General features: G+C 37.0%; 3 protein-coding genes and 4 pseudogenes across 7 annotated transcripts; 5 read left to right on the top strand and 2 right to left on the bottom strand.

The window, feature by feature from the left end:
* Window positions 1-996: 996 nt before the first annotated feature.
* LOC104781669 (adenylosuccinate synthetase, chloroplastic) lies at window positions 997-3,379 on the top strand. The gene is made up of 4 exons (XM_010506391.3): window positions 997-1,481; window positions 1,688-2,380; window positions 2,550-2,861; window positions 3,062-3,379. The coding sequence occupies exons 1-4, from the start codon at window positions 1,182-1,184 to the stop codon at window positions 3,230-3,232; spliced, it is 1,476 nt and encodes a 491-aa protein (XP_010504693.1). The 5' UTR covers window positions 997-1,181; the 3' UTR covers window positions 3,233-3,379.
* A 407-nt stretch (window positions 3,380-3,786) lies between these two features.
* LOC104781667 (dehydration-responsive element-binding protein 2F pseudogene) lies at window positions 3,787-4,901 on the bottom strand (annotated as a pseudogene). Its single transcript, XR_015597114.1, has one exon. The product of XR_015597114.1 is annotated as a dehydration-responsive element-binding protein 2F pseudogene (transcript).
* Window positions 4,902-6,317: 1,416 nt separating this feature from the next.
* LOC147946181 (F-box protein At3g57590-like) lies at window positions 6,318-7,931 on the top strand. The gene is made up of 2 exons (XM_087510696.1): window positions 6,318-6,655; window positions 6,740-7,931. The coding sequence occupies exons 1-2, from the start codon at window positions 6,454-6,456 to the stop codon at window positions 7,684-7,686; spliced, it is 1,149 nt and encodes a 382-aa protein (XP_087366822.1). The 5' UTR covers window positions 6,318-6,453; the 3' UTR covers window positions 7,687-7,931.
* A 21-nt stretch (window positions 7,932-7,952) lies between these two features.
* LOC104781666 (F-box protein At3g57580) lies at window positions 7,953-9,661 on the top strand. The gene has a single exon (XM_087510697.1). It carries the CDS (start codon window positions 8,187-8,189, stop codon window positions 9,396-9,398), a length of 1,212 nt encoding a protein of 403 aa, XP_087366823.1. The 5' UTR covers window positions 7,953-8,186; the 3' UTR covers window positions 9,399-9,661.
* Window positions 9,662-11,283: 1,622 nt separating this feature from the next.
* On the top strand, window positions 11,284-12,705 carry LOC104784128 (F-box protein At3g57580 pseudogene; annotated as a pseudogene). Its single transcript, XR_015597124.1, has one exon. The product of XR_015597124.1 is annotated as an F-box protein At3g57580 pseudogene (transcript).
* A 4,998-nt stretch (window positions 12,706-17,703) lies between these two features.
* LOC104781665 (F-box protein At3g57580 pseudogene) lies at window positions 17,704-19,297 on the top strand (annotated as a pseudogene). The gene has a single exon (XR_015597123.1). The product of XR_015597123.1 is annotated as an F-box protein At3g57580 pseudogene (transcript).
* A 98-nt stretch (window positions 19,298-19,395) lies between these two features.
* Window positions 19,396-27,068, bottom strand: LOC104781663 (uncharacterized; annotated as a pseudogene). The gene is made up of 24 exons (XR_015597122.1): window positions 26,702-27,068; window positions 26,498-26,598; window positions 26,196-26,406; window positions 26,000-26,081; window positions 25,621-25,903; window positions 25,431-25,533; window positions 25,196-25,332; window positions 24,468-24,641; window positions 23,966-24,168; window positions 23,722-23,859; window positions 23,503-23,591; window positions 22,999-23,140; window positions 22,832-22,881; window positions 22,520-22,575; window positions 22,030-22,193; window positions 21,702-21,886; window positions 21,447-21,504; window positions 21,292-21,364; window positions 20,866-20,967; window positions 20,664-20,757; window positions 20,449-20,574; window positions 20,135-20,361; window positions 19,923-20,063; window positions 19,396-19,798 (listed from the first exon to the last, which is right to left on the bottom strand). The product of XR_015597122.1 is annotated as an uncharacterized LOC104781663 (transcript).
* Between the last annotated feature and the right edge of the window lie 78 nt (window positions 27,069-27,146).

The following is a 27,146-nucleotide window of genomic DNA, read 5'->3' as shown; positions in this document are numbered from 1 at the left end:
AAATAAAGGTTGTTAAATTTAAAAACAAATATATATTTACTGTCACTCTTTTGAAATTATCGTAATATTTGGAAATAAGTAAGGAGCTAGCACATCTAGTATTGCATGCAAAATAAAACAATGAACACATGCATGATCTCTATCATATCGCAAAAATGCAAAGAGAATGACTAAAAATATTAGAGAAATCTTAGACAAATTACATAAATAAATAAATCAAGCTTCTACATATTACGATTTACATTTTTGAAAACCAACACAAACTAATAGTTATACGTAAATGTAGCAGAACATATTATATATACATATAACATGGGCCGTATAATTCACAAGTTATAACATATTAGATGCATATTATAACATATTAGAATAGTTATGAAATTCCTCCGATGGCCTAAATTCTTAATGGACATGAAGAAGACTGGGTTGTTCAATTCTCTCAACTGATGAATAGCAAGACAACATCTTCGCTACTTTCACACAAACTCTACATTTCAAGCTACACCAATGATACGTGGAGACGATCGAGAGCTAGTGGTGACTGACCGGACTAATTATAAAGAACAAGGGTTGCCTCAAGAATGTCACCATAAAACCATCTGATAAAAAATCTCAAAAAAATAAGTTGCAACTTTGAAAGTAAATACCTCTGGAAGCTGCAGAAGCATATACACATATATACTTGGCAGAATCATTCAAGATTCATTTCCAAAACTTTAACCAAAAAAAGAAAAGATTCATTGCTAAATCGATCGTTTTTGAAAAGGAATAAATATATCTTTGGGTTTTGAGTTAGGTACACCATCAATCATATGCATATATATCATGCAAACAAAACGCTGTCTTTTTATATTCAGTTTAGTTTTTGCTTTGTGTTACGACCGGTTTTAGTCTCGGTTTAACCAAATCAAATTCATTCCATATTCCGGTTCAACTGATGGCTCGAACTAGAAGATCTGAAGATGTATGAACTGTAAAATTGGGTTTCGGTTTAATGCTTTTGGTTAATTGTTGATTTAGAACATATTTCATGTGAAGGGCAAAATGGTCATTTAAGTTCACCTGACCTGAGCTCAGTTTGAAAAAGGTCTTTGTTCAGGTTTCGGCATACTCAAGTGCCGGCGCGTACCCTAAGACTTTGTCACCTCCTCTTCTCTCTCTCTCTCTCTCTCATTTGAAAGATGTCTCTCTCTTCCCTCTCTCTCAATTCCAATCCAAGATTCGCCGTTGGTGGTCCTTATCACCGCCGTTATCCTCAGCTCCACCACCACCCTCGAAGCTTCGTCTCTTGCTCTGCTAAACGTCCAGCTGCCTCGGCTTCACTGAGCGTTGCAACTGATTCAGCCGCCACTGAGTCTCTTGGACGGATTGGTTCACTGAGTCAAGTATCCGGTGTCCTAGGTTGCCAGTGGGGCGATGAAGGTAAAGGCAAACTCGTTGACATCTTAGCCCAACACTTTGACATCGTTGCTCGTTGTCAGGTAAAGTTGACATTTTTACCTTTTTCTTTTTGTCAGATTCTTGTTTAAGGATTGAATTCATTTATATGTGGTCAATTTAGTCTCTGCTTGCAATTGGAGATTTGCGAACATTTGAATTGAATGTGTAAAGTTTCTGTTCCTGATTTGATTGTTCTGGCAAAGTTTGAGTCTTTATGTTTGAGTTTTGTGATTTGTGGTTACCATAGGGTGGAGCTAATGCTGGACACACTATATATAATGCGGAAGGAAAGAAGTTTGCACTTCACCTTGTGCCTTCAGGTATACTGAACGAGGATACTACTTGTGTGATTGGAAACGGAGTTGTGGTGCATTTGCCAGGTCTCTTCAAAGAGATTGATGGTTTGGAGTCCAGTGATGTCTCCTGTAAAGGAAGGATTTTGGTCTCTGATCGTGCTCACTTGTTATTCGATTTCCATCAAGAGGTTGATGGGCTCAGGGAATCTGAGCTTGCAAAGTCGTTCATTGGCACCACGAAGAGGGGAATTGGTCCTGCCTACTCTAGTAAAGTGATAAGGAATGGTATTAGAGTAGGTGATCTCAGGCACATGGATACTTTATCTCAAAAGCTTGACCTTTTACTATCAGATGCAGCGGCAAGGTTTGAAGGGTTCAAATATACTCCAGACATGCTTCGGAAAGAAGTTGAAGCATACAAGAGATATGCTGAGAGATTGGAGCCTTACATAACTGACACTGTCCATTTCATAAATGACTCGATTTCTCAGAAGAAAAAGATTTTGGTCGAAGGTGGTCAAGCTACAATGTTGGACATTGACTTTGGCACATATCCATTTGTTACTTCCTCCAGCCCATCAGCCGGTGGGATCTGCACAGGTCTTGGTATTGCACCAAGAGTTGTTGGTGATCTTATTGGAGTGGTAAGCATGTTACTCACTCTTAGACTTTTCTTTCTGCACTGGTCTTGGTATTGTTTAACCTATGTTGTGAGGAGTTTAGTAGCATTGATCTTGTGCATATATTTGGCATACGGTTATTCTGCAAGCAATAAAAGAGATGTGAAAGCATTTGATGTTCCTGTTTTCTCAGGTGAAAGCATACACTACAAGAGTTGGTTCAGGCCCATTCCCAACAGAAAATTTGGGCCCAGGTGGTGACCTTCTTAGGTTGGCTGGGCAGGAGTTCGGCACCACAACTGGTCGTCCTCGTCGGTGTGGCTGGCTTGACATTGTTGCGCTGAAATTTTCTTGCCAAATCAATGGATTTGCATCACTTAATCTCACTAAGCTTGATGTACTTTCGGATCTGAATGAAATCCAGCTTGGTGTGGCTTATAAGAGGCGTGATGGCACCCCTGTTGAATCATTCCCTGGCGATCTTCGTCTTCTTGAAGAACTGGAAGTAAGTATAGTTCTCTGACATATGTCGGACTGTCTCCATTTATGGATAGGGAGACTTCTTTTGTTATTAGTTTGATTATCTGACAGGCAAATCATTTGCTTCAACATGTTCCTATAGTATCTGATAAAGTCCTGAAAACAGAGTATCATCTTAATGTCTAGGAAATGGCACTTATTTCTTATTTGTCCAAATGTTTGTAGGTGGAGTATGAAGTGTTACCTGGATGGAAGACAGACATTTCCTCGGTCAGAGATTACTCTGATCTTCCAAAGGCTGCACAGCAATATGTTGAGAGGATTGAAGAACTGGTGGGTGTGCCCATCCATTACATTGGTATTGGACCTGGTCGTGATGCCCTTATATATAAATGATCTGTAGGGTTAGTTTTTTTTGTCTCCTCCACAGACTCAAAAATTGATCAAGTGTCAAGTTACTGAGAATTATTACTCTCTTTCGAATGACTAGTGTATCTGTTGCATTATTTCTTATATTGGAATGAAGAGGAATTCTGTGCTTAATCAGTGAGGTTGTTGTATTCGTAATGTTTTCGCTTTCGTGTTTGATCTTACTCTACTCTTTCCATTGATAAGGGATCCTTTTATGGCTTAACCCTGAGAAAGTCATGAAGGTTTACTGTAGCTTCTGTTTAGGCCTGTTATAGTTATGTAGATATTGTCTAGAGTAGACGTGGTCTACGTTAGTCAATTTCGTCGTTTTCTTTTCGCGATGAAATTTGCACTGGTCATTTCGGGAATCATGGTTTACAGGTAAATCTGTTCATACGACCATACTTATTAGGATATTAGATATGATCTTCATGAAAGTGGATATGATAAGGAAGCTTTTGCATGTTTACTTGCACAAAACATATCATTGTTTTAGGACTGTGATTTTCATACTTTTTCTAACACTTGTGCTAAAAGGATTGAGAAAAAATGACCATGCTTCATTGATATCCCAAAAAACACGAAACGACTCATTCATACCAGAAGTACACCGACTCAATTTATTGCTGCATAGTAATAAACTACACTCGGAGCATATCTCTTTCTACCTATGTATCTACTCCAAACACTACACTGAACCCAAAACCATGTGTACTTCTGAATCTGATCTACAAGTGAAATGCTTTTACTCAATCTAAGCTTCCGCAGTAGTCCCAGATGGAAGGGAAGGATACATCATCCTCAAAATCATAACTTCCAAAATCGCTAGAGTCGAACTGCATCGTTGCTGTTTCACTTCTTGGCATCTCGATCAGCGTATCCCAGCTGAAGTTCTGAGCTCCGAAAGGACTAACAGTTTCTTCTTGCTCGTTCCACGGCGGAGGGGAATGACACTCTGCTACCTCACTTGCTTCTGCATGGCTTTCATCCTTCAAGATACCTAGCTGCTGGAGAAACTCTTTCAGGTCGATCTCTGGTTTCTTCTGATCACCACCTTCGAACATATTGTTTGTTTCTCCCTTGCAGCTGGTCTTTTCATCAAGAAGGCTAGTATTAGTTTTCGATTCAGTGGAGGAAGAACTAGAAGAATTGGAGTGAGATAAAAGTCCAGTTTTTTTAAGTTCCTCTAGTCTTTGCTGGATAATGTGAACACTAGGCTGAGCATTCACATTTAGCATACCACAAGAAGGAAACATAGATATGAACTTCCTTGACGGTACCCATTTAAACCTCTGAGAGTTACTCAGAGAAGGTCTTGTATTACGCTGAAGATGAGGTAAGTTGAGGTAAGCTTCGTGACCATAGAGTTTGAGGGCAGCTTCATCGTAAGCCATGGCTGCTTCTTCAGCTGTAGCAAAAGAACCAAGCCAAAGTCTTGCCCTCTTCTTGGGCTCTCTGATCTCAGCCACCCATTTCCCCCAAGTCCTTTGTCTGACTCCACGGTACTGACAAAGAGCGTTTTGTGGACCGCCTTTACCACGAGCAGGACCCTTCTTCCATTGTTTCATTGATGATGATTTCTCCATTTGTGTTGCAGTGAAGTAGTAGAAGAACTAAGATTGAGAGTGAAGAAGGAAAGAAGAGGATATGATGATAATGGAGCTTAGAAAGAGTATGTGAGTGCTTAAATATTGTCACGGTTCGATTCACTTCCCATAGAATTGCTTTTTTCACCCGCGCATGTGACCGTTACTTTCTCATATTCTGTTATTTTTCAAAAGAAAAGGAAAAATAAAAAAGTCTTTAACCATTTGATTTCAACTTTATCAAAATTTCTATCAAAGGCTTAAAACTAATATTTATAATCCCTATTTCTAGATGTCCCCTACATGGCTACATTCCAAACAGTTCTAGTGCTGACTTATAACACAATTTTGATGATAGCTTAAAGAAGAAGTTAAAACAGTTTCACACACATGGTAATCCCATTAATGTTTCATTAAGCTTGGCTATTACAAACGAGTCGGTTTGTTTGTTTATTAATCTGTTGGTTTACGCTAGGCAAATCTTTGTAAACTTTGGTTTTGGGTAGAAATTAGCCAAAACTTATTAGTAATAGATAATGATTTTAACTACTAATTTATTCATATCTCATAGTTTAAAGTTTAAACATATGATCGATCAATTTATATTTTCTTTTTTTAAAGGTAAGTAAATGAATTTGATTTATTTCAATCTTGTTTGGTATGAAAGCACGACACCATTCGAAGTATTTTTGGGGTTCCAATAATTCTTTTTTTCTTGAGACAACACTTTAAAGCTTTAAAGCTTTTAACGATGTTCCTTTTATCTTTATCCTTTTGTTGTTTTGTTTCCTTATTTCGGAGGAGGATCGGAAGAGACATGAGAGAAAAGAGAGGCAAGAGTCACGAGTCGTCGCAGCACACAAGAATCACATGTTCGATCGTGAGAGAGTGAAGTGACGTGTTGTGTGTTTCCATTCTCGAGATTTTCAGATTTAAGCGCCGCTCCCTTCATCATTATCCCATGCTTCCGTCCTCTCTTACGTTCACATTTAACTCACATTGTACCCTAAATTCCATTTTTTCTTTATCCATAAACCATAATTGAACAAATCTATTAATTAAAAAAGAAAAGAAAAACCAATTTATTCTGTTTCAAGAAAAACATGCATTTCATCCAAAATAACACAAATTACACCTAATAAAATTTCTTAAATCAAAGCCTATAAGAACTTTATAAACAGAAACCGAATCAAATCCGAATTTAGAACGGGATTAGCCAAAGTTTACAAAATTATTACTTTCAATTAAAAATAAAAAAATGTATTAATGTAAAGGAAAAAGGACTGCTAAGCCTAATGATTCATTACCAAGTATTTAGCAATTCCTATGAAAGTTCATACAAGTTTATTACCACTTACAGTATCTAACTACATTACTAGCAATTAGCAACTTCATTGGCACGTGAGCACAGACCAAAATTAAACGAAAGATGACAAATGAGCTTAAGCGACGGCGTTTTAGATGTAATACACCAATGAAGAGATGGGTTTCGCTCATTCAGAACCCAAAGGCCCATCAAATGTCAGCCTTGTCGAGTTGTCGTTATCGTATCACTAAATCTATTCTTCTCCGGCGAAACAATCACGAACTCCGGCGACAACAAACGTTTCTTCAAATCCGATGAAAAGAGCAAAAATCATGGAACCACTACCAAATGATCTCATTCTCGAGATATTCTCAAGAATGCCGGCGAAATCAGTAGCTAGATTCCGTACCCTGTCGAAGCAATGGGCGGCTCTGCTTCGCAGTCCAGATTTCACCAAGCTGTTCCTGACCAGGTCCTCGAACCGTCCACGTCTCTTACTTGGTGCCGAACGAAACGGTGAGTGGCTCTTCTTCTCGTCGCTTCAGCCACATAACCGGTACGATAAGTCCTCTCATTTAGATTACCATACCAAATTCTCAGGAGACGTGAGCCGAAACAATTGTAGCTATGCCTCAGGTTTAATCTATTTTCCCGATATGTGGTTCTCGAAAGATCCATCGCATGTGATTTGTAACCCTGTCACCGGAATGTATGAGAGCTTACCTGATCTGATGAGGTACAGAAAGGCTCGAGGCTTCTTAGTGATTGATCCCATTGACAAGCAAAAGCAATTCAAGGTATTGTCTGAGGCTTATCCATTTTCTGATCAAAGGGAACACCATAAGATTCTGACATTTGGAACTGGTGAATTGAGCTGGAGGAGTGATATCGTGAGTTGTCCTGCATACGATCGTTCTTTGAGTGAAGGGATATGCACCAACGGAGTTTTGTGTTACTTAGCTCAGAAAGTTAGTGAATCGTCGTGTGTGATTGTTTGCTTTGATGTTAGGTCTGAGGAATTTAAGTTTATTGACGCAGAATGCTTTAATAATGATCAAGTTGTTGATACTACTGAGTTGGTTTTGGTTAACTACAAGGGTAAATTAGGTGGGATTAATTGGAAGCGTGGTCAAGCTGGTGAAAGGCGTACCATTGAGCTGTGTATTTGGGTTCTAGAGGATGTTGAGAAACAGGAATGGGTGGACTATGTTTACACTTTGCCGGAGAATGAAGTCCTTGATTCCTGCGATTTTTCCATTGCTGGAGTAACTGTTAGAGGTGAAGTTGTTTTGTGCATGAAATACACATTTAAACCTTTCTATGTGTTTTACTTCAATCCCGAGAGGAACACTCTCCAAAGTGTTGAAATCAAAGGTTTTGGAGCTAACCTTGAAGCGTTTGAGAATCGTGGTAGAGTCTATGCATTTGTTAACCATGTAGAGGATCTTGGCGTTAACGATGCAGAGCAACTCAAGTCAAGCATCTCAAAAGTGAAGCACCTCTGCGGCTGCTGTAATAAAGTAGCTCAGCCTAATCATCATTACTAAAAGAAATGAAAGACACAGTAGGGAAGGGATGAAGACAAAAAGAAGACGATCTTTGGAGTGATATATATAAGAGAAGAGAGAAGGGATAGGTGAAAGCAATGGGGATTGTCATCTATGCGTTTATGTTCTTTATTAGAGACGTTGATAGGTCTGTGTAAATCAAATCTACCTTTGTATTACAAAAATGCAATTTCTATTTGCCTGTTTTGTACAGTTTACTAGTAGCTGAAGTTGTTCAAACTTAATTCTATCGTCTTTGTATTTCAGAATCTAGTTACAGCTACCACATGGTTACTGTACATACCAAATTCATTGGCACGTGAGACCAACCAAAAAAAAACCATTTAGCTTATTCACAAATATTATAAATCTACTCACTCTGTTTCTTTATTACTCTCAGGCGAGTTTAATTAAAAAAAAAAAAGCGACAAATAAATTTCAACCCTTGTCGTCGTCGTATCTCTTTTCCGGCGGCGCAATCACGCACTCCGGCGAGTCCGATGGAGAGAGGGAAAAACATGGAATCGCTCCCAACTGATCTGATTCTCGAGATTTTCACGAGATTGCCGTCAAAGTACGTGGCTAAGTTTCGTACCCTGTCGAAGCATTGGGCGTCTACGCTACGGAGTTCGGATTTCAAGAAACTGTTCCTGGCCAGATCCTCGGCTCGTCCTCGTCTCTTGTTCGGAGTCGAACGATATCAACATAACGAGTGGTTCTTCTTCTCGTCGCGTCAGCCACAGAACCGCCGATATGAGAAGTCGCTTCTTTTAGATTACCATACCAAGGTCACAGGAGACGTTAGCAGTTTCGTTTGTAGCTATGCCTCAGGTTTGATCTATTTCCCTTTTGTGCGGATCATTGAGAAGGACACTCCTTTGATTTGTAACCCTATCACCGGAATGTATGAGGGATATGAAGTTATGAAGTACAGCAGGTCTCATGGCTTTTTAGGGTTTGATCCCATTGATGAGCAATTCAAGGTTTTGGATCAAGATAGCATTCTAACAATAGGATCTGGAGAAGTTAATTGGAGGACTAAGGATATCTCTTTTGATGGGTGTTATGATCGTTGTTCCATTGCAGGGATATGCATCAATGGGGTTTTGTTTTACTTAGCTATTACATATGGTCCACGATCTTTTGTGTTAGTTCGCTTTGATGTTAGGTCTGAGGAGTTCAATTTTATCGACGCAGCATGCTTTAATGATCATCTAAAGCATCTTAGTGGATTGAGTCTGGTCAACTCTAAGGGTAAATTAGGTGTGGTTAATTGCAATTTTGCTGACGCTGGTGGAAGACGTACCGTTGAGCTGTGTATGTCGGTTCTAGAGGATGTCGAGACACAAGAATGGGTGAAATATGTCTACACTCTCCCGCAGAATGAAGTCCTTGAATCCTGCGAATTTAAAGTTGCTGGAGTGGCGGCTACAGGTGATTTTGTTTTGTGTATGAAATATACATGTAATCCCTACTTTGTGTTCTACTTCAACCCTGAAAAGAACACTCTCCAAAGTGTTGAAATCCATGGTTTTGGAGCTGAGCTTGAAGCGGTTGAGGATCGTGGTGAAGTTTATGCCTTTGTAGACCATGTCGAGGATCTTAGTGTTAGCGATGCACTGCAACTCAAGTCAAGCATTTCTCATATCAAGACTCTCTGCGCCTGCTGTAAAAAGGTTGTGCAGCGTGACAACATCGAGGAAGAGGTATGATGTATGGTGATGGGATGAGTAGGGAGAAGAAATGAAAGAGACATCATTGAAGATGAAAGTCAGAAGAAGAAGAGAAGAGTATAAAAGAGTAAACAATGAGACAAGGAGTAGGTAAAAAGCAATAAGGCATGCCATCTATGTGTTAATGTTCTCTAGTTAATAGTTATAGACGTTTGTTTGGTAAGACTGTGAATCAATCTAGCTTTGGTAATTCGTATGTACCTTTTGACTATTTTTGGTATATCTAGTTGTCTTTTATATAATTCCATCTTCTTCAGTTCTAAATCATAAAATTCTCCCCGATTGTAGAGTTTATATGTATAGTTTGATGCTGTCTTCTACCATTGAACATAACTTTTGCCTTGTTACCATCGTCGGGAAGAGGTCTCTGCAAGAAGAACAAGTGCAGCAGAACGGGTACGCGTATTTGCAAACCTAGAGTGAGAACAGGTGTTGATTTAATTTTGAACTTCGAGGCCAAGACAAATGTAAAAGTATGGTAGCTGGAGGTTCCATAACTGAACCACATTGTTCTGTTCAAAATGAACCAATTACTCTGTTTCTTGTCAGTTCTAAATCTATAATATGCTCCTCCTCCCCCATTGTTGAGTTTATAGTTAACTGAAACCAAAATGCGATTTATATTGCTTCTTTTGTATTTTATTGGTAGCTGGTGTTACCTTAACTAAAGTTACTATTTCACATAATATTTACAATCTATAGTTAGCTACCACATATAGTAAAACCTCTATAAATAAATAATGTTGAGACTTGGAACCATGACATTTAGCTAATTTATAGTGATATTAATAAATTAATATCTATTATCTTATACTTTCTCTGTTTTAATTTAGTTGTCCTTTTAGGACTTCATTTTTATTTTATAATAATTATCGTTTTAAATTTTTAATGCAGATGTTTGGTGAATATTCCAGTTTTATCTCTTCTGTCTTAAGGCTTTGACCAATAAAAACATTATAAAATATATTATTAAAAGTTATTAGAAAATTTAATACTTTTTTTAATTTGTGTGTAAAAATATTAAACGACAAGTAAATAAAACCGGACGAAGTAGTATTTAACTATTCATAGATGTATTTAATAATTGTAAAACTCTTATGAATTAAGATAATTTTACAAAAATAAGATTATATAATTGGATATTAAAAAATTAATAGTTTTGGAATTGAAAACTTTATATTTAGAAAAATAATTTTGACAGTAAACTACAAATAATATAGATAAAATCAGGTATATAATATACATGACATACTTAAGTAAAATTTATTAATAATAATATAATTATCGTATTTTAATTGACGATAAGACTATCAAAATGACAATGATGAATATTTATATACTGAAAACTTAAAGAATTTTTTGGCTATTTTTATGACATAATATAGATTATTTTGTGATATTATAATATTAAAATATAATATAACAATTGTTTTTTTTTCAACCAAACATTAAATAAATTTAAAAAAACTCCAAGATTAATTGCCCAAACAGAAGGGTAAAAGTTTACAAAAAAAGTTTTAGAAATTAAGAATCTTGAAAAACGGACAAGACAATCTGCATTTACATATCAAATAATATATAGATATAAATATATGTGTAATTTATTAATTTATGATATTAATAGAACCTCATATTTATATAGAAATTTCAAAAAAAAATATTATTTTATTAATTTTTTCTAATTTTTGTACCTTTCTGATTTGGGACCTGATTTTTTTTGTTATTTTATTAATTTTTGTAATTTTTACACTAGTATTTATTAATTTATAAAAATACTTCGCATAATTCATTGGCACGTGAGAAAAAAACAAATGTAGTACGACAATATAAAAATAGACTTAGCTTTATTCATAATGCTAAAGCTCAAAGGCCAATAAAAATTTACTCTCTGTTTCTTTATTACTCTCACTCTCTCAGACGAGTTTAATAAGAAAAAAGGGAAAAAAAACACAAATTTCAAACTTGTCGTCGCCGTCGTATCCCTTCTCCGGCGGAACAATCACGCACTCCGGAAAGTCCGATGGAAAGAGGAAGAAACATGGAACCGCTCCCAACTGATCTGATCCTGGAGATATTTACGAGATTACCGTCGAAGTCAGTCGCTAGGTTTCGTACCCTGTCGAAGCACTGGGCGTCTACGCTTCGCAGCCCGGATTTCAAGAGGTTGTTCCTGGCCAGGTCCTCGGCTCGTCCTCGACTCTTGTTTGCGGTCGAACGATATCAGTATAACGAGTGGTTCTTCTTCTCGTCGCCTCAGCCACAGAACCGGTATGAGAAGTCGCTTCCTATAGATTATCATACCAAGTTCAGAGGAGACGTAAGCCGATACATTTGTAGCTATGCCTCAGGTTTGATCTATTTCCCTTTTGTACGAATCATTGAGGAGGAGGCACCTTTGATTTGTAACCCTATCACTGGAATGTATGAGGTCTTAGCAGTCAGGAAGTACAACAGGTCTCGAGGCTTTTTAGGATTTGATCCCATTGATAACCAATTCAAGGTTTTGGATTTTTATAGCATTCTAACATTAGGATCTGGAGATGTCAACTGGAGGCATAAACATATCACTTGTGATCTGTGGTATCATCGTTGTTCGACTGCAGGGATATGCATCAATGGGGTTTTGTATTACTTAGCTAAAACATTTATCGAACCATCTTTTGTGGTAGTTCGCTTTGATGTTAGGTCTGAGGAGTTCGAGTTTATTGACGCAGCATGCCTTAATGATCATCTAGAACATCCTAGTAAACTGAGTTTGGTCAACTCTAAGGGTAAATTAGGTATGATTAGTTGCAGTTTTGCTGATGCTGGTGGAAGACGTACCGTTGAGTTGTTTATGTGGGTTCTAGAGGATGTCGAAACACAGGAATGGGTGAAGTATGTCTACACTCTGCCACATAATGAAATCCTTGGTTCCTGCGAATTTAAAGTTGCTGGAGTGACTGTTACTGGTGATATTGTTTTGTGTATGAAACATACATGTAAGCCGTACTATGTGTTCTACTTCAACCCTGAAAAGAACACTCTCCAAAGTGTTGAAATTCATGGTTTTGGCGCTGAGCTTGAATCGGTTGAGGATCGTGGTGAAGTTTATGCCTTTGTAGACCATGTAGAGGATCTTAGTGTTGACGATGGACTGCAACTCAAGTCAAGTGTTTCTCATATCAAGACTCTATGCTCCTGCTGTAAAAAGGTACTGCAGCATAACAACACCGAGGAAGAGGTATGATGTATGATAATGGTATGAGTAGGGAGAAAGAGACATCAATGAAGATGAAGTGAAAAAGAAGTCAGAAGAAGAAGAGAGTTAACAATGAGACAAGGAGTAGGTATAAAGCAATAGGGCATGTCATATATGTGTTTATGTTCTTTAGTTAATTAGACTTTGGTTTGGTAAGTCTGTGAATCAAATCTAGCTTTGGTAAATCGTATGTACCTTTTGACTAAATTTGTTAAATCTACAAGTTGTCTTTTATATAATTCCATCTTCTTCAGTTCTAAATCAAAAAAATTCTCCCCGACTGTAGAGTTTATATGTATAGTTTGATGTTGTCTTCTACCATTGCACATATTTTTTGCCTTCTTACCATCGCCGGGAAGAGGTCTCTGCAAGAAGAACAAGCGCAGCAGAACGGGTACGAGTATTTGCAAACCTAGAGTGAGGACAGGTGTTGGTTTGATTTCCTAATCTGAACTTCAATGCCAAGACAAATTAAAAGGCAAGACTTAGTTTCAGAAAACACAAAATGGTAGCTGCAGGTTCCATAACTGAACCACATTGTTCTCTTCAGAATGAACCAATTACTCTGTTTCTCGTCAGTTCTAAATCTATAATATCCTCCTCCTCCCCCAATTACCTGAAACCAAAATGCAATTTCTACTGCCTCTTTTGTAATTATACTAGCAATTGATCCGCGCATAGGTAGTTAGATGAAGGTGTATTCTGAGTTTTGTTGTGTATTTTATTTTTTTGGTTACGTAAAACCGTATTTATGTTTGTTGTTGTATTTGATTTTGGTTGTTTATGTTGTGTTGTTGGATATTTTATATACAAATAGGTTTTGCAGTAAGTATAATTTAGTATGCTTTTTTTCTAAAAAAAAATGAAATCATCTTCTCTGTGTTTTTTGGTTTTGCAGATTTTTCAAGTAAAGGCTAGAAATCTCTAAAATTTGGTAGAATCGCTTTCTCTCTTCCTTTTCTCTTTTTTTTTTCACGCATTAGCACATCCTGCATTGATATACCATGTTCTTGCTTCTAGGGGCTATTCCGCGCTACGCGCGGTTTGTTTTGATAAATAGTTTTGAAATTACATTTTTATAATATTTGTTATTTCAAAATGCAATATATTAGTTTGAGACTTTGAGTTTTAAAATATTCTGAATGTGATTCTAGTGAATGTAAGAGATGATAATATATCAATATGTGATGTAAGAAATACAGTGATTTTGTTAAGAGTTTTAGGAGATTAAAATGGAGAAATTGTTGTTAGGGAACATAATTAAACTATCTATGTGGTATCATTTCTGTCCACCATTTCACCAGGCTCTACGCCCTAATATATTTTTGACAATAACATTTGTCTGGCATCATCAACTTCATTCAATTAAAGAGTCCCCACAAAGCAACACATCTACAATATTCACTGATCGTACCCAAATAAACGTCAACCAAACCACAAAGTTTATATTGGATATGACAACATAGATGACCAAATCATCGAGTGTAAGCAAATTGCAACATGTTGACTAAAAGAGAAAAGTAAACCCCCTGTTAGATTTGAAGTATACTCTGTCTAAGCCTCATATAAATTCAGTTAAGCTACATATGAATATTTAAGAATAGTAACACACAAACAGTTTACCTCTCACTATGGTTCTTAATTTGTTGGAAATTGATATTCTTTCGACTCCTCTATTTCTCGCATGGTCACATAGATAAGTGGGAATGACCATATTGAAAGGCAGAACTGTAATATTAATAAGAGTAATACCTGGGTTCACCCTTAGGAGTGAACCTTTTCATTCACTCCCTTATAAAATAAGGAAATAAAATCAGTACACATTTATTATAAAATTAAAAACTTCAACCGCTCTTTTATAAACTCAAACCGATATATAATTTCGTTGTAATTGTAAAATCTAAACCCTAACCATCTCATTTGTAAACCCAAACCGACGTATACTTTCGTTCTAATTGTTAAATCTAAACCCTAACCATCTCATTTATAAACCCAAACCGACATATACTTTCATTCTAATTGTTAAATCTAAACCCTAACCATCTCATTTATAAACCCAAACCGACATATAATTTTATTCTAATTTTAAAATTTAAACCCTAACCATCTCATTTGTAAACCCAAACCGATATATAATTTCATTTTAATTGTAAAATCTAAACTCTAATTCTCATTTATAAACCCAAACCGATATATAACCTCGTTAAATTGTAAAATCTAAACCAAAACAATATTTAACTTTCTTTAAATAAAAGTATACAGAATTTGTTTCCTTAATTAGTTTTGTTTTTTCATTTAATTTTTATTTATTTTTTAAATAAAATATAAGATATAACATTTTGATTGGTTGAGAGGGAAAGGGGTGAATACAAAGGTTCCCCTACGGGTGAACCCAAGTATTTTTCTATTAATAACTCAATATGATAAGCGATAAGAACTCTCGAAAACAGTAGATATAATAAAACTATAGTTTCATATTTATCCCCCAATAAGAAGACATCAGGGAGGATCAGGGATTAGATATCATCATGCATGGTACTAAAAGATAAAATAGTAGAAATAAAGTTTAGTGGGAGAATATTAAAATAAACTAATTATTTATTGATCATAGAAAAGAAGATCTTTATAGTTAACTGATGGTGCTATGGTGAACACGAGAATTTGTATGCCGAGCGAATCACCAAATTTCAAAATTTTATATTGAGATCATGTAATACCAAAGATACCGTTGTGGAAGTTTATTGTTTGAATTTGATGTTAACTACACACAATTTTGAATGTTTGCTTAACCTGAATTTGAGAATTTCTCAGGTGACGATAGGAGAAGGGTAGAAGAATATAATCCGGGTCCAAGGTCAGTCATATGATTCTTCTCATAGACTGAAACCAAATACAATAACAAATCCAATATGGTATATCTTTTTACTCTGCATTTGTTCTACAATGTAATAGTAAAACCACCAACTACCATTCACGTTGGACTTTTACACCAAATAAAATTAATACTTTATATCAGAATTTAGAAGGAATACATATCCACACACTCATAAGACAGACATCAATAAAATCGTTTGAATTAACATAATAACATCCTTTCATCTTTGCTCATCTGCTTTGTCAATAAATCCAAGAACATGGTAGATACCTCGATGGAATTCTGGAAAACAAAAGGGATTGTCACTAATAGTTAAGAAGAAATAAATGTCAAGGCATTATTAAAGTAAAAAAAAAAAAAAGCAAATGAAAAATATTCTTGTCAATCAAACTAATGGAAAAAACAACCAAATCAAAAGGAAACAACAGAAAACAAATTAAAGGGAATGCGTACATAGGTAAAGAATAATTTTTCAGCCAAGTCTTTTTAATCAAAACAGAAAACATGAAAGTCTGGAAGCATTTCCAAAGGTTAGTTTGAAATATCATACATGGTAGGAGGCACCAAAGATTCACACAATTGATAGATGACATCAAATTAAAAGAGAAAATGGGCCCTCGAACAAATGATATGAATAAATGATACATTCAAATGAGTGATACCTTGACGTCTAAATGTTTCTTACTTCTATCAATCTCTTGCGCTTCCTTTCTCTGGCAATTCGAAGACCAAGGTAGCCGCTCTTGCCGAGCCATCTCTTTTTTTTTTTTTTTTTTGGTTTTAATGTTCAGATTTTATACCAAATTACAAACTAATCTACAGATTACAAAACACACACATGAGCAAAACAAACAAACATAGAAAAGATTATAAAGGATACTCGATGGAGGGAAGGGGAGTGCAGATCTGGAGAAGGAAAGGACAAAAGACGATTCCTCATAGTCCGATCGATCGATTCAATATTATACTGTCACTCTTTCTCTATTGTATCTTCACTAATATTCCACACGGCGACAACCCTAAAGCCTGTGTTGAACTTGTCAAAAGCGAAGAACATTCAAAAATAAGGGTTTCTGGGTGACGGATTGTGCTCTGTGAAACTACCTATAAATCAGTAATAACTTTGCTCCTTACAGAAATTGGAAGAGGAACCGATTCAGTTTTTCAGATTGTTGAGGAACCGTTGTTTTAAAAATCGATAACCTGATGTGGGAACTCTGTTTCATGTTGAGCATAGCTTGCTGATGTGGCGTGTTGAGAGAGTGTTTTTTCTGAAGCTGACGTTGCGAGCCTCCCAGAAGTGGATTAACCTGAATAGAACTTTTTCTTTGCAGAAAGGGGCTTCAAGTTCAAGGGCGTGGAATGTTTTTTTTGCAACTTCTTTTCGCAGGAATGGAGATAGATGCTGATGCCATGGTTGGTTTCGAAGGTCGTATCACAAAGTTGTGGTGGTGAGGGTTCAATTACAGAAGTCCCGAATTTATAGGGTTTAGGAATAGAAGATAATAATGGAATTGTAATGGTCATATTTAAGTGTAGAGAGAGTGGGCAATGAAGTATATTTAATGGTAACGGTGGTTCTTCAGTGCATGGACTGGGAAGGTGAACAGATTTGAGAGTAGGATTTAAACATGGAAGAAGACGAACAACTTAGGAGAAGATGATGATTTTATTGCAAAAACTACCATCTTCGCTCAGTCATTGTAAACTAATCTGTGGAGAAATCCATTAAACTTAAGTGGACCTATAAGGCCGATAAACCTCTTTCGAAAGTGAGTGGGTGGGTTTTATACATTTTGTTTTGGTTTGGTCGTTACAGCCCAATTTTAATATTTTGTTTTTTTGGTCGTTCGCTGGAGTTTTTTTTTAACTTAAGTTACTATTTCACATAATATTTACAATCTAGTTATTAGCAACACATACTGTACATTAGTAGTAGCCTGGGATATAACCGAAATAACCGAACCGAGATTTTGGGTGTTCGGTTCGGTTTCGGTTATTAGAGATAAACCGATCGACAATTTCCACGAAAAACAAAAAAAAGTACATTGCAAATTCATTGGCACGTGAGAACAAACCAAACGTACTAAATGGGCTTAGCTAATTCACAAGTATGCTAAAGCCCATAAAGGCCTATAAAAAATTACTCTCTGTTTCCTTATACTCTCAGACGAGTTTAACGAATTTAATAAGGAAAAAGGCACAAATTTCAACTTTGTTGTCGTCGTAGTTTCCCTAAAACCCTAAATCCTTCTCCGGTGGAACAATCACGCACTCCGGCGAGTCCGATGGAAAGAGGAAGAAACATGGAACCGCTCCCAAATGATCTGATTCTCGAGATATTTACGAGATTGCCGTCGAAGTCAGTAGCTAGGTTTCGTACCCTGTCGAAGCACTGGGCGTCTACGCTTCGGAGTCCGGATTTCAAGAAGCAGTTCCTGGTCAGGTCCTCGGCTCGTCCTCGTCTCTTGTTTGCCGTCGAGAGATATGGATATAACGAGTGGTTCTTCTTCTCGTCGCCTCAGCCACAGAAGCGATATGAGAAGTCGCTTCCTTTGGAATACCATACCAAGTTCTCAGGAGACGTTTGCCAATACATTTGTAGCTATGCCTCAGGTTTGATCTATTTCCCTTTTGTGCGGATCATTGATGAGGAGAAGCCTTTGATTTGTAACCCTATCACCGGAATGTATGATGACTTACCAGTCAGGAAGTACAGTAGGTCTCGAGGCTTTTTAGGGTTTGATCGAATTGATGAGCAATTCAAGGTTTTTGATTTTCATAGCGTTCTAACTGTAGAATCTGGAGAACCCGAGTGGAGGGATACGGAGGATGTCTCTCTTGATCTGTATCATCTGTATCATCGTTGTTCCAATGCAGGGATATGCATCAATGGGGTTTTGTATTACTTAGCTCAAACCTATATTGAGCCGTCTTTTGTGATAGTTGGCTTTGATGTTAGGTCTGAGGAGTTAGAGTTTATTGACGCATCATGCCTTAATGATCATGTAGAGCATCCTAGTGAATTGAGTTTGGTCAACTCTAAGGGTAAGTTAGGTGTGATTAACTGCAAATGTGCTGACGCTGGTGGAACTGAGTTGTGTATGTGGCTTCTAGAGGATGTCGAGACACAGGAATGGGTTAAATGTGTCTACACTCTGCCGCAGAATGAAGTCCTTGATTCCTGCGAAATTAAAGTTGCTGGAGTGGCGGCTACAGGTGATATTGTTTTGTGTATGAAGTATACATGTGACCCATACTATGCATTCTACTTCAATCCCGTAAAGAACACTCTCCAATGTGTTGAAATCCAAGGTTTTGGAGCTAAGTTTGATGCAACAGTTGAGAAACGTGGTGTAGTTTATGGCATTGTTGACTATGTAGAGGATCTTAGTCTTAACGATGCAAAGCAACTCAAGTCAAGCATTTCTGAAATCAAGAGTCGCTGCTCCTGCTGTCAAAAGGAAGGGCAGCATCACAACATCGGGGAAGAGGTATGATGATGGTTTGAGTAGGGAGAACAAATGAGAGATATATCAGTGAAGATGAAGACAAAAGAAGAAGAGAAGAGTATAAGAGAGTAAACAATGAGACAAGTAGTAGGTGAAATATAATAGGGCATGTCATCTATGCGTTTATGTTCTTTAGTTAATAGTTGTAGACATTGGAAGGTCTGTGCATATCAAATCTAGCTTTAGTAATGTATTATCTGTATGAACCTTCTGACCTTTTCCGGTTTATCAAGGTATTTTTTTTGTTCCATCCCTCTCCAGTTCTCAATCAATAATGTCCTACTATTGTACATAATTGTTCCCTTGTCACATTCTTTCGGAAAGGTCTCTGCAACTGTACGCCATCTGTTAAGTTAGAAAGTGTCGACTTGTTGTTTGGCCAAGCCAAATTGCAGTTTCAGAAAACACAAAATGGTAGTTGCCGAAACATATTTGTTCTTTTCATATGACATAGTAATATTTAGAATCCCTATGAAAGTTAGGCCATCGTTTGCTACCACCAGATATCAACATACCGACTCCACTGGCACGTGAGAACAAACCATTAGAAGAAAGAAAACAAATGGCTTTAAGACGGCGTTATGCATGCCAATAGCTTAGCACAGACTTCACGTACGTCTCGAGAAGGATCTGAAAGTGATGCTTTGGACAGAACTGATCTTGCTTCGAGCAATCCCTCTGAAATGTTTTCCAATATCACGTCTTCACTCGCCATCAATGATGCCATCAGTTTTGCGCCAGCCAGCTTTTCCTACACATTTGACTTCCGCATAAGCTTAAAATTCAAGGCGGATATTAACACTCGAGTTATGTCGACACTCGACAGTAGTCACTTGAGAAACATGTGAGAAATAAGTTTGATAGATTTTTGGTACCTTTTCGGATCCATGTTCAAGAAATCTCAGGGAAAGTTTCAGTAGTTCAGATGAAACAGGAAGAAGTGTGGACTTCAGATGATACATGGCCGAGAATAAGACCTGGATACAAGCTGCACGGACCTCAGGTACAGATATGACCTGCACAAAATTCAGGATATTATGCAACCAAATTTAGCCAAATTTGAAATGAGAATAAGCAGTCAAAGTACCTTGAGAGAATGAATAAGAGGCGGAAGAGCTCTCCGAGCAAAGGTCTTCTTTGAAGACTCAGGACTTTTTTGACAAGCACTAATGATCACGTTCGCCATGCATAGACGAAATGAAATAGGAAGAGGACTCTCACCAGTTAGGTTTTCAGTACTCATCTTTGGGATAGAAGAGCAGTTACTTGTGTCTTCTATTAAACAATGGATCGTGTAATCTAGGACAGAATTACCTGATGCATCAACACCTACAGATCAGGATACAATATATACACAAGACAAGTCTGGAAGAGTTATTGTTAGACAACATCAATACTAACCAGAAATGTGCTTCCCTGTTGTACGTATTTTTTCTCCTCCAAATGTTTTTGAAGATTTAAGATGTTGCAGTTCAGCACATATCATCAGTGCCAGACAATCAATGCACCCGTGTTGTACTTTGGAAACTGAAAGGAAATATAGCAGCCATGAAGTGAGGAAGTGAAAGGTCACAGTGCTTGAGATATAAATCAATAGCCAGTGGACGGTGTCTTACTTTCATCTTCAACAGAAGGCCATAACAAAATATTCTCCAGGACTTTTCTGATCTTAGGTGTTACACTGTGTGAGAAAGACTCCCAGCCTCGAACCTGCAAGTGACGAAGAACTTAATAACGTACAAAAATAATCCAATTGATAGTGCATCGAACAAGTGGTAACAGGGATCACTGAATAAGTCACGAAAGATGAAAAGTTACCACAAGGGAAGTGCATATAGAAAACAGGCAAGCTTTAATTTTGATGCTGTCTTGTAGCTCTGTAGCCTTTTCAAGTTGCAACAAAACAGTTGGAAATAGCACCTGTTGAATAAAAGTGCTGGCATATTACAAATTAGGATGATGAAGAGAAGGCAAGACTATTGTATAAGTAAAACTGAAGTTGAGCATTTGGAAAATTTCAGATACAATAAAATACACCAAGCCCTTATGACAGGAGAAAATTTTGCATGTGCTTTGCTTTCTCATAAAGATAGCAGTGACCTTGAGAGGAAACTTATTAATGAGCATTGACCGTTGTTTCTTGGTATATAAAAATTACCTTTCAAACAAAGGCTTAAAACATATATAAACATTTACACAAGAATGACCGGCAATACAAAGTCGAAGAAGGAAGCCAGTTCGCACCTGGGGATGAATACGTCCACATAGCTCAGCAGAGAGTTTCCGAACTTCTTCAAATTCGAACTTAGAATATGCCCTGAATTAGTAGAGTTAGTTCGGTAGATATAAAATAAGTATTAAAGTAGATGGCGTTTGATGATCACTGAGAGTAAAATAACCTTTCTAAAATGAAAGCGGCAATGCATTGACAATCCTCAAACTTGATGTCTTGATAGTCTGATATATCACATGACAAGAAATAGATGTGGGTGAATCAAGTCTGGGATCGTATCTACTCTGGATCATGCCGCTTAGGGAAAATTATCGAAAATATAGCTAAAGCGTTGAATCTTATTGACAATATGAGTCAAACGACCTTATGATAAACATCCACTTTTACCAGGGAAAAGGATTAAAAGCATAAGCATACTTACCATTAACAGAGTTTCCGCTGTGGAAATTACCATAAATTGTAGAGGAGTCAATATCATCAAAAACTCTTTGGGGAAGCAGCCTTAATATAAGCAGTGGGCAAAGGTGGTCAAATAGAGACTTCTCCGATTTAGTTTTGTCAACTGAACTTGTAGTATCTGATCTGGATATGAAGCCCTCGTCCACCCTAGATTAGAAATGACATTATTGGTAATCAATATTTCATAATTTTGGAAGTTGTTAAAAGATTTTATTAGCACAGAAATCACAATTATGGTGCATAAATAGCTTTATTTGCCTCGCTCAAATTTTAAGAGAACTTTTACTTACTTGTTTTGCTCCTTCATATGTGATAGTACATGTAGAAGGACCATGTTTGACGTATCTGCCAAATATTCACTGATGCAACTAAGAAACCTAACCATGATGGCATTGGATGGCTCCAGGAACATCTTGTCAAGAAAAGGTTTAATCAGTGACCCCCAGTTTTGCACCTGTAAGAATTTGATTTCAGTCAACAAGCAGAAATATTCAAATACATAAATTCTATAGTTGAAGGAAATCACATTTTTTATCCTAATTACAGCTGGTACAAGCTTTTGTCATTTCTATGCGAAGAGTTTCACACCACACAAACAAGAAAATATTTAGATAAAAGGTAATAGTACTTGGAAGGGGAAAAAGGAACAACCGATGCCTAAAGAAGTTTGTACTGAAGGTTGAGAGTTAAAAGTTGAGTTATCACCTAAGGTATAGGCACTTAAGAAACTAAAACGGACTCATTTCAAAGATAGCAAGCATGACGTATTATTGTACTTACAGTTCTAGCCCACTCTGGAATCAGCTTTAGCACTCGATCGCTGTCAAAAGTTGAGCCTGTAACAGGAAAAGAAGATGATGAGCATGCTCTTGCCAAAGAAAAAGTTGATCGTGCCCAGTTTGTAATTCAGCCAGACTAGTAAATATTTGCAACGTTCAAGTTTCATAATCCAGCATATTTCTTATCCAGATTACATTTGAAATGTTGAAATAGTTTTATACAAGAAAAATGTTTACCGAGAACAACAAAATAAAGTTTTATCACAAATTATGTATAGCATGTGGCCTATGGTAATGAGATAGAAGCATATACCTTCAGTGGAATGTCCATTACTCTCTGAAGTATCCAAAGCTTGAATATTACTAGAAGAGAAACAATGCAACACTTAACTAAGAATCCTGTGAGTTTGGGGTAAATGGAAATAAACAAACAGCTATGAATACATGAGGGAAAGGAGAAAAAGAGACAAAGCATGATACCTAAGACAGGTCAGCAACATACATATAACATCAGAATCCTCCTAGTGATGTTTCAAGAGCCCAAGCAAGGTTTCGGCAGCTGATACTTTGCCATTGGGTGCATAAATGAGGGTTACTAAATCTGGTAGCACAAAAGATGGCTCTGGAAGAGGAAAACCAAAAATCATTCAGTTGATGGCTTAATTCTATAAGAAAGTGGAAAATAAATGTTATCATATATGAACTAAAAGTGCTATCGAGATATGGAATAACAAGTCTTGGACCCCATAAATTGGGATCTTTAAAAGTTTTCCTCATCTAAAAAATAAATAATTTACATAAATCTTCCTTTTAACAAAACACTGATTATTTTCAGCAAACTTTATGATATTCAACTAATAAAATGAAGAGAAGAAAGATCTAGAGGTCGTAGGACACATAAGACGCCCAATACCAGAAATTGATAATGGCCACAAACAAAAGCTTCCAAAGGAATGGTATAGAAAAATAAAAAGGAAGACCAACCAATTGACTTCAACAACTCTGAAGTTTGTTTACAGATATAAGTTTCCTCGTCTCCAAGGCACTTTAACAAGCAGTTCACGACCTCTTTCCTGATATAAGTCCAAAAAATGAGTTCTGACTTCTGAGGGGATGAAAATGTAAATACAGTCAAGGAACTGAAGAAGATGCGGAAAAGCTAGAAATAGAAAATTGAGACGAAAAATATAAACGATTGTATACCAGGGTATATGAGAAGGAAATGAATCTCTTGACATAAGGATTACTGCTGATATCACATCCATAGAATTCAGCCTTTGCACAGTAGTTCCAGAAACAAGGCGTTGTAGAATTTCACTGAGACAGCTATTATCTGCATTTCTGGTGAATGTTTCTTTAAGTTAGAAGAAAAAATACGAACCATAACTGGTAACTAGAAAGCTACTTTTATGAATAAGCATCAAAAGGAAAGCAAGGATAGACATACTTCGAACAATAGTCTGCGAAGAGGATACTAACAGCTTTGGCCGCACCATCCCTTTCATCAAGAAGATGAAGCAGAGATGGTATCACAACGTCCATGCACATTGTGTCAGAGAAGCCGTCTCCAGACTGTGATTGTAACTTGAAGATAACTGCCTTAAGTATAGCAACAACGTCTTCTGATATCTCTTCGTTGTTACTGCGAAGCTTCGAAAGCAGAGGAAGAATGTAAGTACTGAGATGAAAACAAGGGTATTATATAAATATAATATCTGTCAAGATTAACTGTATCAGGATATGTTATAATCATAGCAATTGAGCAGAAGCTGCAGAACCAAAATTATGAGTTTCATAATAGGGTAGAGAGTCAGTAAATTCAATATGAAAAATGAATTCTAGGCTTCTAGCATAAGTGCATAACCATCAGAACAACCTATATAACTGCAAGAGAAATTATTGTAGAGCGTGCCATCACTCCCTATTCAATAAAAATTGGTGAAGGATACCTGATCTAGAAGACAAGGCACGAGCTTCATCCCATACTCTGATAGTATGCTCTCAAATTTCTTTCCCTCGAAGCGGCCCAACAAAAGGCATAAACAGTTTAGGAAAAACTTTTGTGTCTCTATACCACCAATCTTGGTGTCCGAATTTCCCTGAGGATAGCTTGCTGGATAATACTGCATCATTTTATCATTAATACTTATTAGCTTCCTGATGACCCAATAAATTAGCAAAAACACTGTAAGACATATAGCAGAAAGCTAGAAGCATTAAAACCAGTACTAGATCATATTAATGGTATGAGCTTCTTACAAACCGAATCAAATTAGAAAACACTTCAACAGAAAGGTAATAAGCAGCCCTTAACCAATATAACATCTACAACTTCTCTCTGTGTAGCTTATAAAGGTTTTCCGAGTGAAACAAAAGAGTCCATAGCAAACAATCTTACTCATACACCATGCAGACACATTCCATTAAATTTCAAGCGGAGTCTACTACCATTGCACATTTTCGATCTTCTTAAAAAATAATAAAAAGTAGAAGCTAGAGATGGCAATTGCCTAAACTTTGTTTATTCTTAGACAAAACTGGGTTAGGGAACTTAAACATATGCAGCAGACTCAGTTACGGACACAATAGAATCCCATATGTAGTACAATGTTACTGTATGAAATAAATTTTCCTATCACAAAACTTTGAACCAAAAAGATTGTCGATTATATCTGACCTTTATACCAGACAAATATTGCTCCAACAATTCCTTACTAATCTTTGAGAACTTTTGATCTTCCATGTGGAGCAAGACACTGTAATGCTTCCAACAAGAAGAGAGCAGAAGAGATCCACCCACAGATGCCTCTGTGCCTGAATTCCAGGTATCAAACGATAAAAAAAAAATTGATAAGCAAGAATCGGAAATAGAAACAGAAAAGAAAAAGGACAGGTGGCATTCACTCAAAGACCTGCCTCCTCTGGGGAGCCACCATGATGCTCTTTTAACTCCTCTAACCACTTCAGCACTTGACTTAACCCCTTTGCATGCAATGGTCGAGTTTTTCTGTTCCACTGGAAACAGTTTTTTGTCAATATTACTCAACTCAAATCATGGATAACTTATCAATCCAAAATATAGAAAAGAATCAGTGAACATACAGAAAAAAGACATTGCACAAGGCGCATCAGCTCCTCCAGGTGGTTCCACAGTAAACAATTTGCCTTAATGTATGAGTCTTCAGGTAGAAAACTCTGCTTATTTTTCTTCTCGCTAATATTAGGTATCAAAGCAACCGGTTGATGAGACCCCGAAATGGTTGATGCCTTCTGTCTATTGACCAGAGTATTATCCCTCTTCGCTAAGGCGTTACTAATTGACAGCAAGCAATCAGCAGCTGAAACAGAAAGACGAGATGGCACCTCGTATCCATCCTGCAAAACGCTAAACAAAATAACACAGCTCAGAACTAAGTGAAAAATGGCTATGTATTTAAAAACAGAAACTTGCTACATACAGAACAGTAGATGATCTTTATACCTTCCATTGCATACAATCATCAACAATTGAGGCACACAAGATGAAACAATCTCCACAAATATAGAATGTTTCTCCGTAATTCCTGTCAACAAAGAAAAAAGTATACAAGGACATCAATAAGGAATACGATTTTCTCACCCTCAAGAGAGATAACCGGTATTGAATACTTAGTAACAAGGATGATAATAATGCTCACCATGCCAAAAACCTTGATCGCCAGTATCCTCGCATTCTACTAGACTTCGGACAAGTAAACACCACCCCAGAGCTAAAAACCTGTCCTCGTTCCTCAAAATGATTTTCGAAAGATGTATCGAAACGGCTTGGAAAAGAACTTCATCTTGAAACAGCCAATGTAGAAGTATCATAGCTGAGTTACCATGTTTTGAATCCTTAAACCTTAATGTCTACAAACACATAAGAACAGAAAATATAAAAGACCGCGACATTCCAACAATCAAGCAAGGTTATTTCACAGGGTTTTAAGATAAGACATACATGTTCAATAATGGGTACGAGAATTTCACCCATGGCTTCGTCTCTCTCAGCAACGTCTCTAACGAACTTTTCCAAAAACCAGAGTGCCTCATCGATAGAGCCTAACAGCCGAAATCGAAAACAGACATATCACAAATCCATCAGATAAGAAAGCAACATGTGCAAACATAAACACACACACAAAAACAAATTGAAAACACTAACCTGAAGAACCTTTCTGAGAATCAGGAGTAAGACGTGAAATAGACTCCCGTAGCTTTTTAGGGCGAGCCGAAAGAATCGTACTCATGAACCTACCTATAGTAACGGAGACTAGAGACTCCGGTTCTAATCTTCGTATCAGCTCCTCTTCCAATCGCTCCATCTCACTCAGTATAATCGACAATTCCAGATTATTTTAATTTCTCACCGACTAAATTTACTCTCTCAGTCTCTCGAAGACGACGAAGGAAGAAAAAACAAAACGACGTCGTTTACACTTACACATTACACGCCGTCGTTTTACGCATAAGTCCAAAAATAAACTTAGGGCTCCGACAGCGTCTCTGTGTCTATTCTCCACGTGGACACTAACCATTGGTTCATTCGTTATTTAACAAAAAAACTCGTCGAACAAGATCTGAGAGATCATCATCTCACTTCAGCTAAT

The sequence above is a fragment of the Camelina sativa genome, chromosome 4 (assembly GCF_030686135.1).
Source record: "Camelina sativa cultivar CO46 ecotype springtype chromosome 4, ASM3068613v1".
NCBI classification, from domain to species: domain Eukaryota; kingdom Viridiplantae; phylum Streptophyta; class Magnoliopsida; order Brassicales; family Brassicaceae; genus Camelina; species Camelina sativa.
The sequence above is the reverse complement of the archived record's forward strand: the minus strand, read 5'-3'. Positions and strand labels throughout refer to the sequence as shown.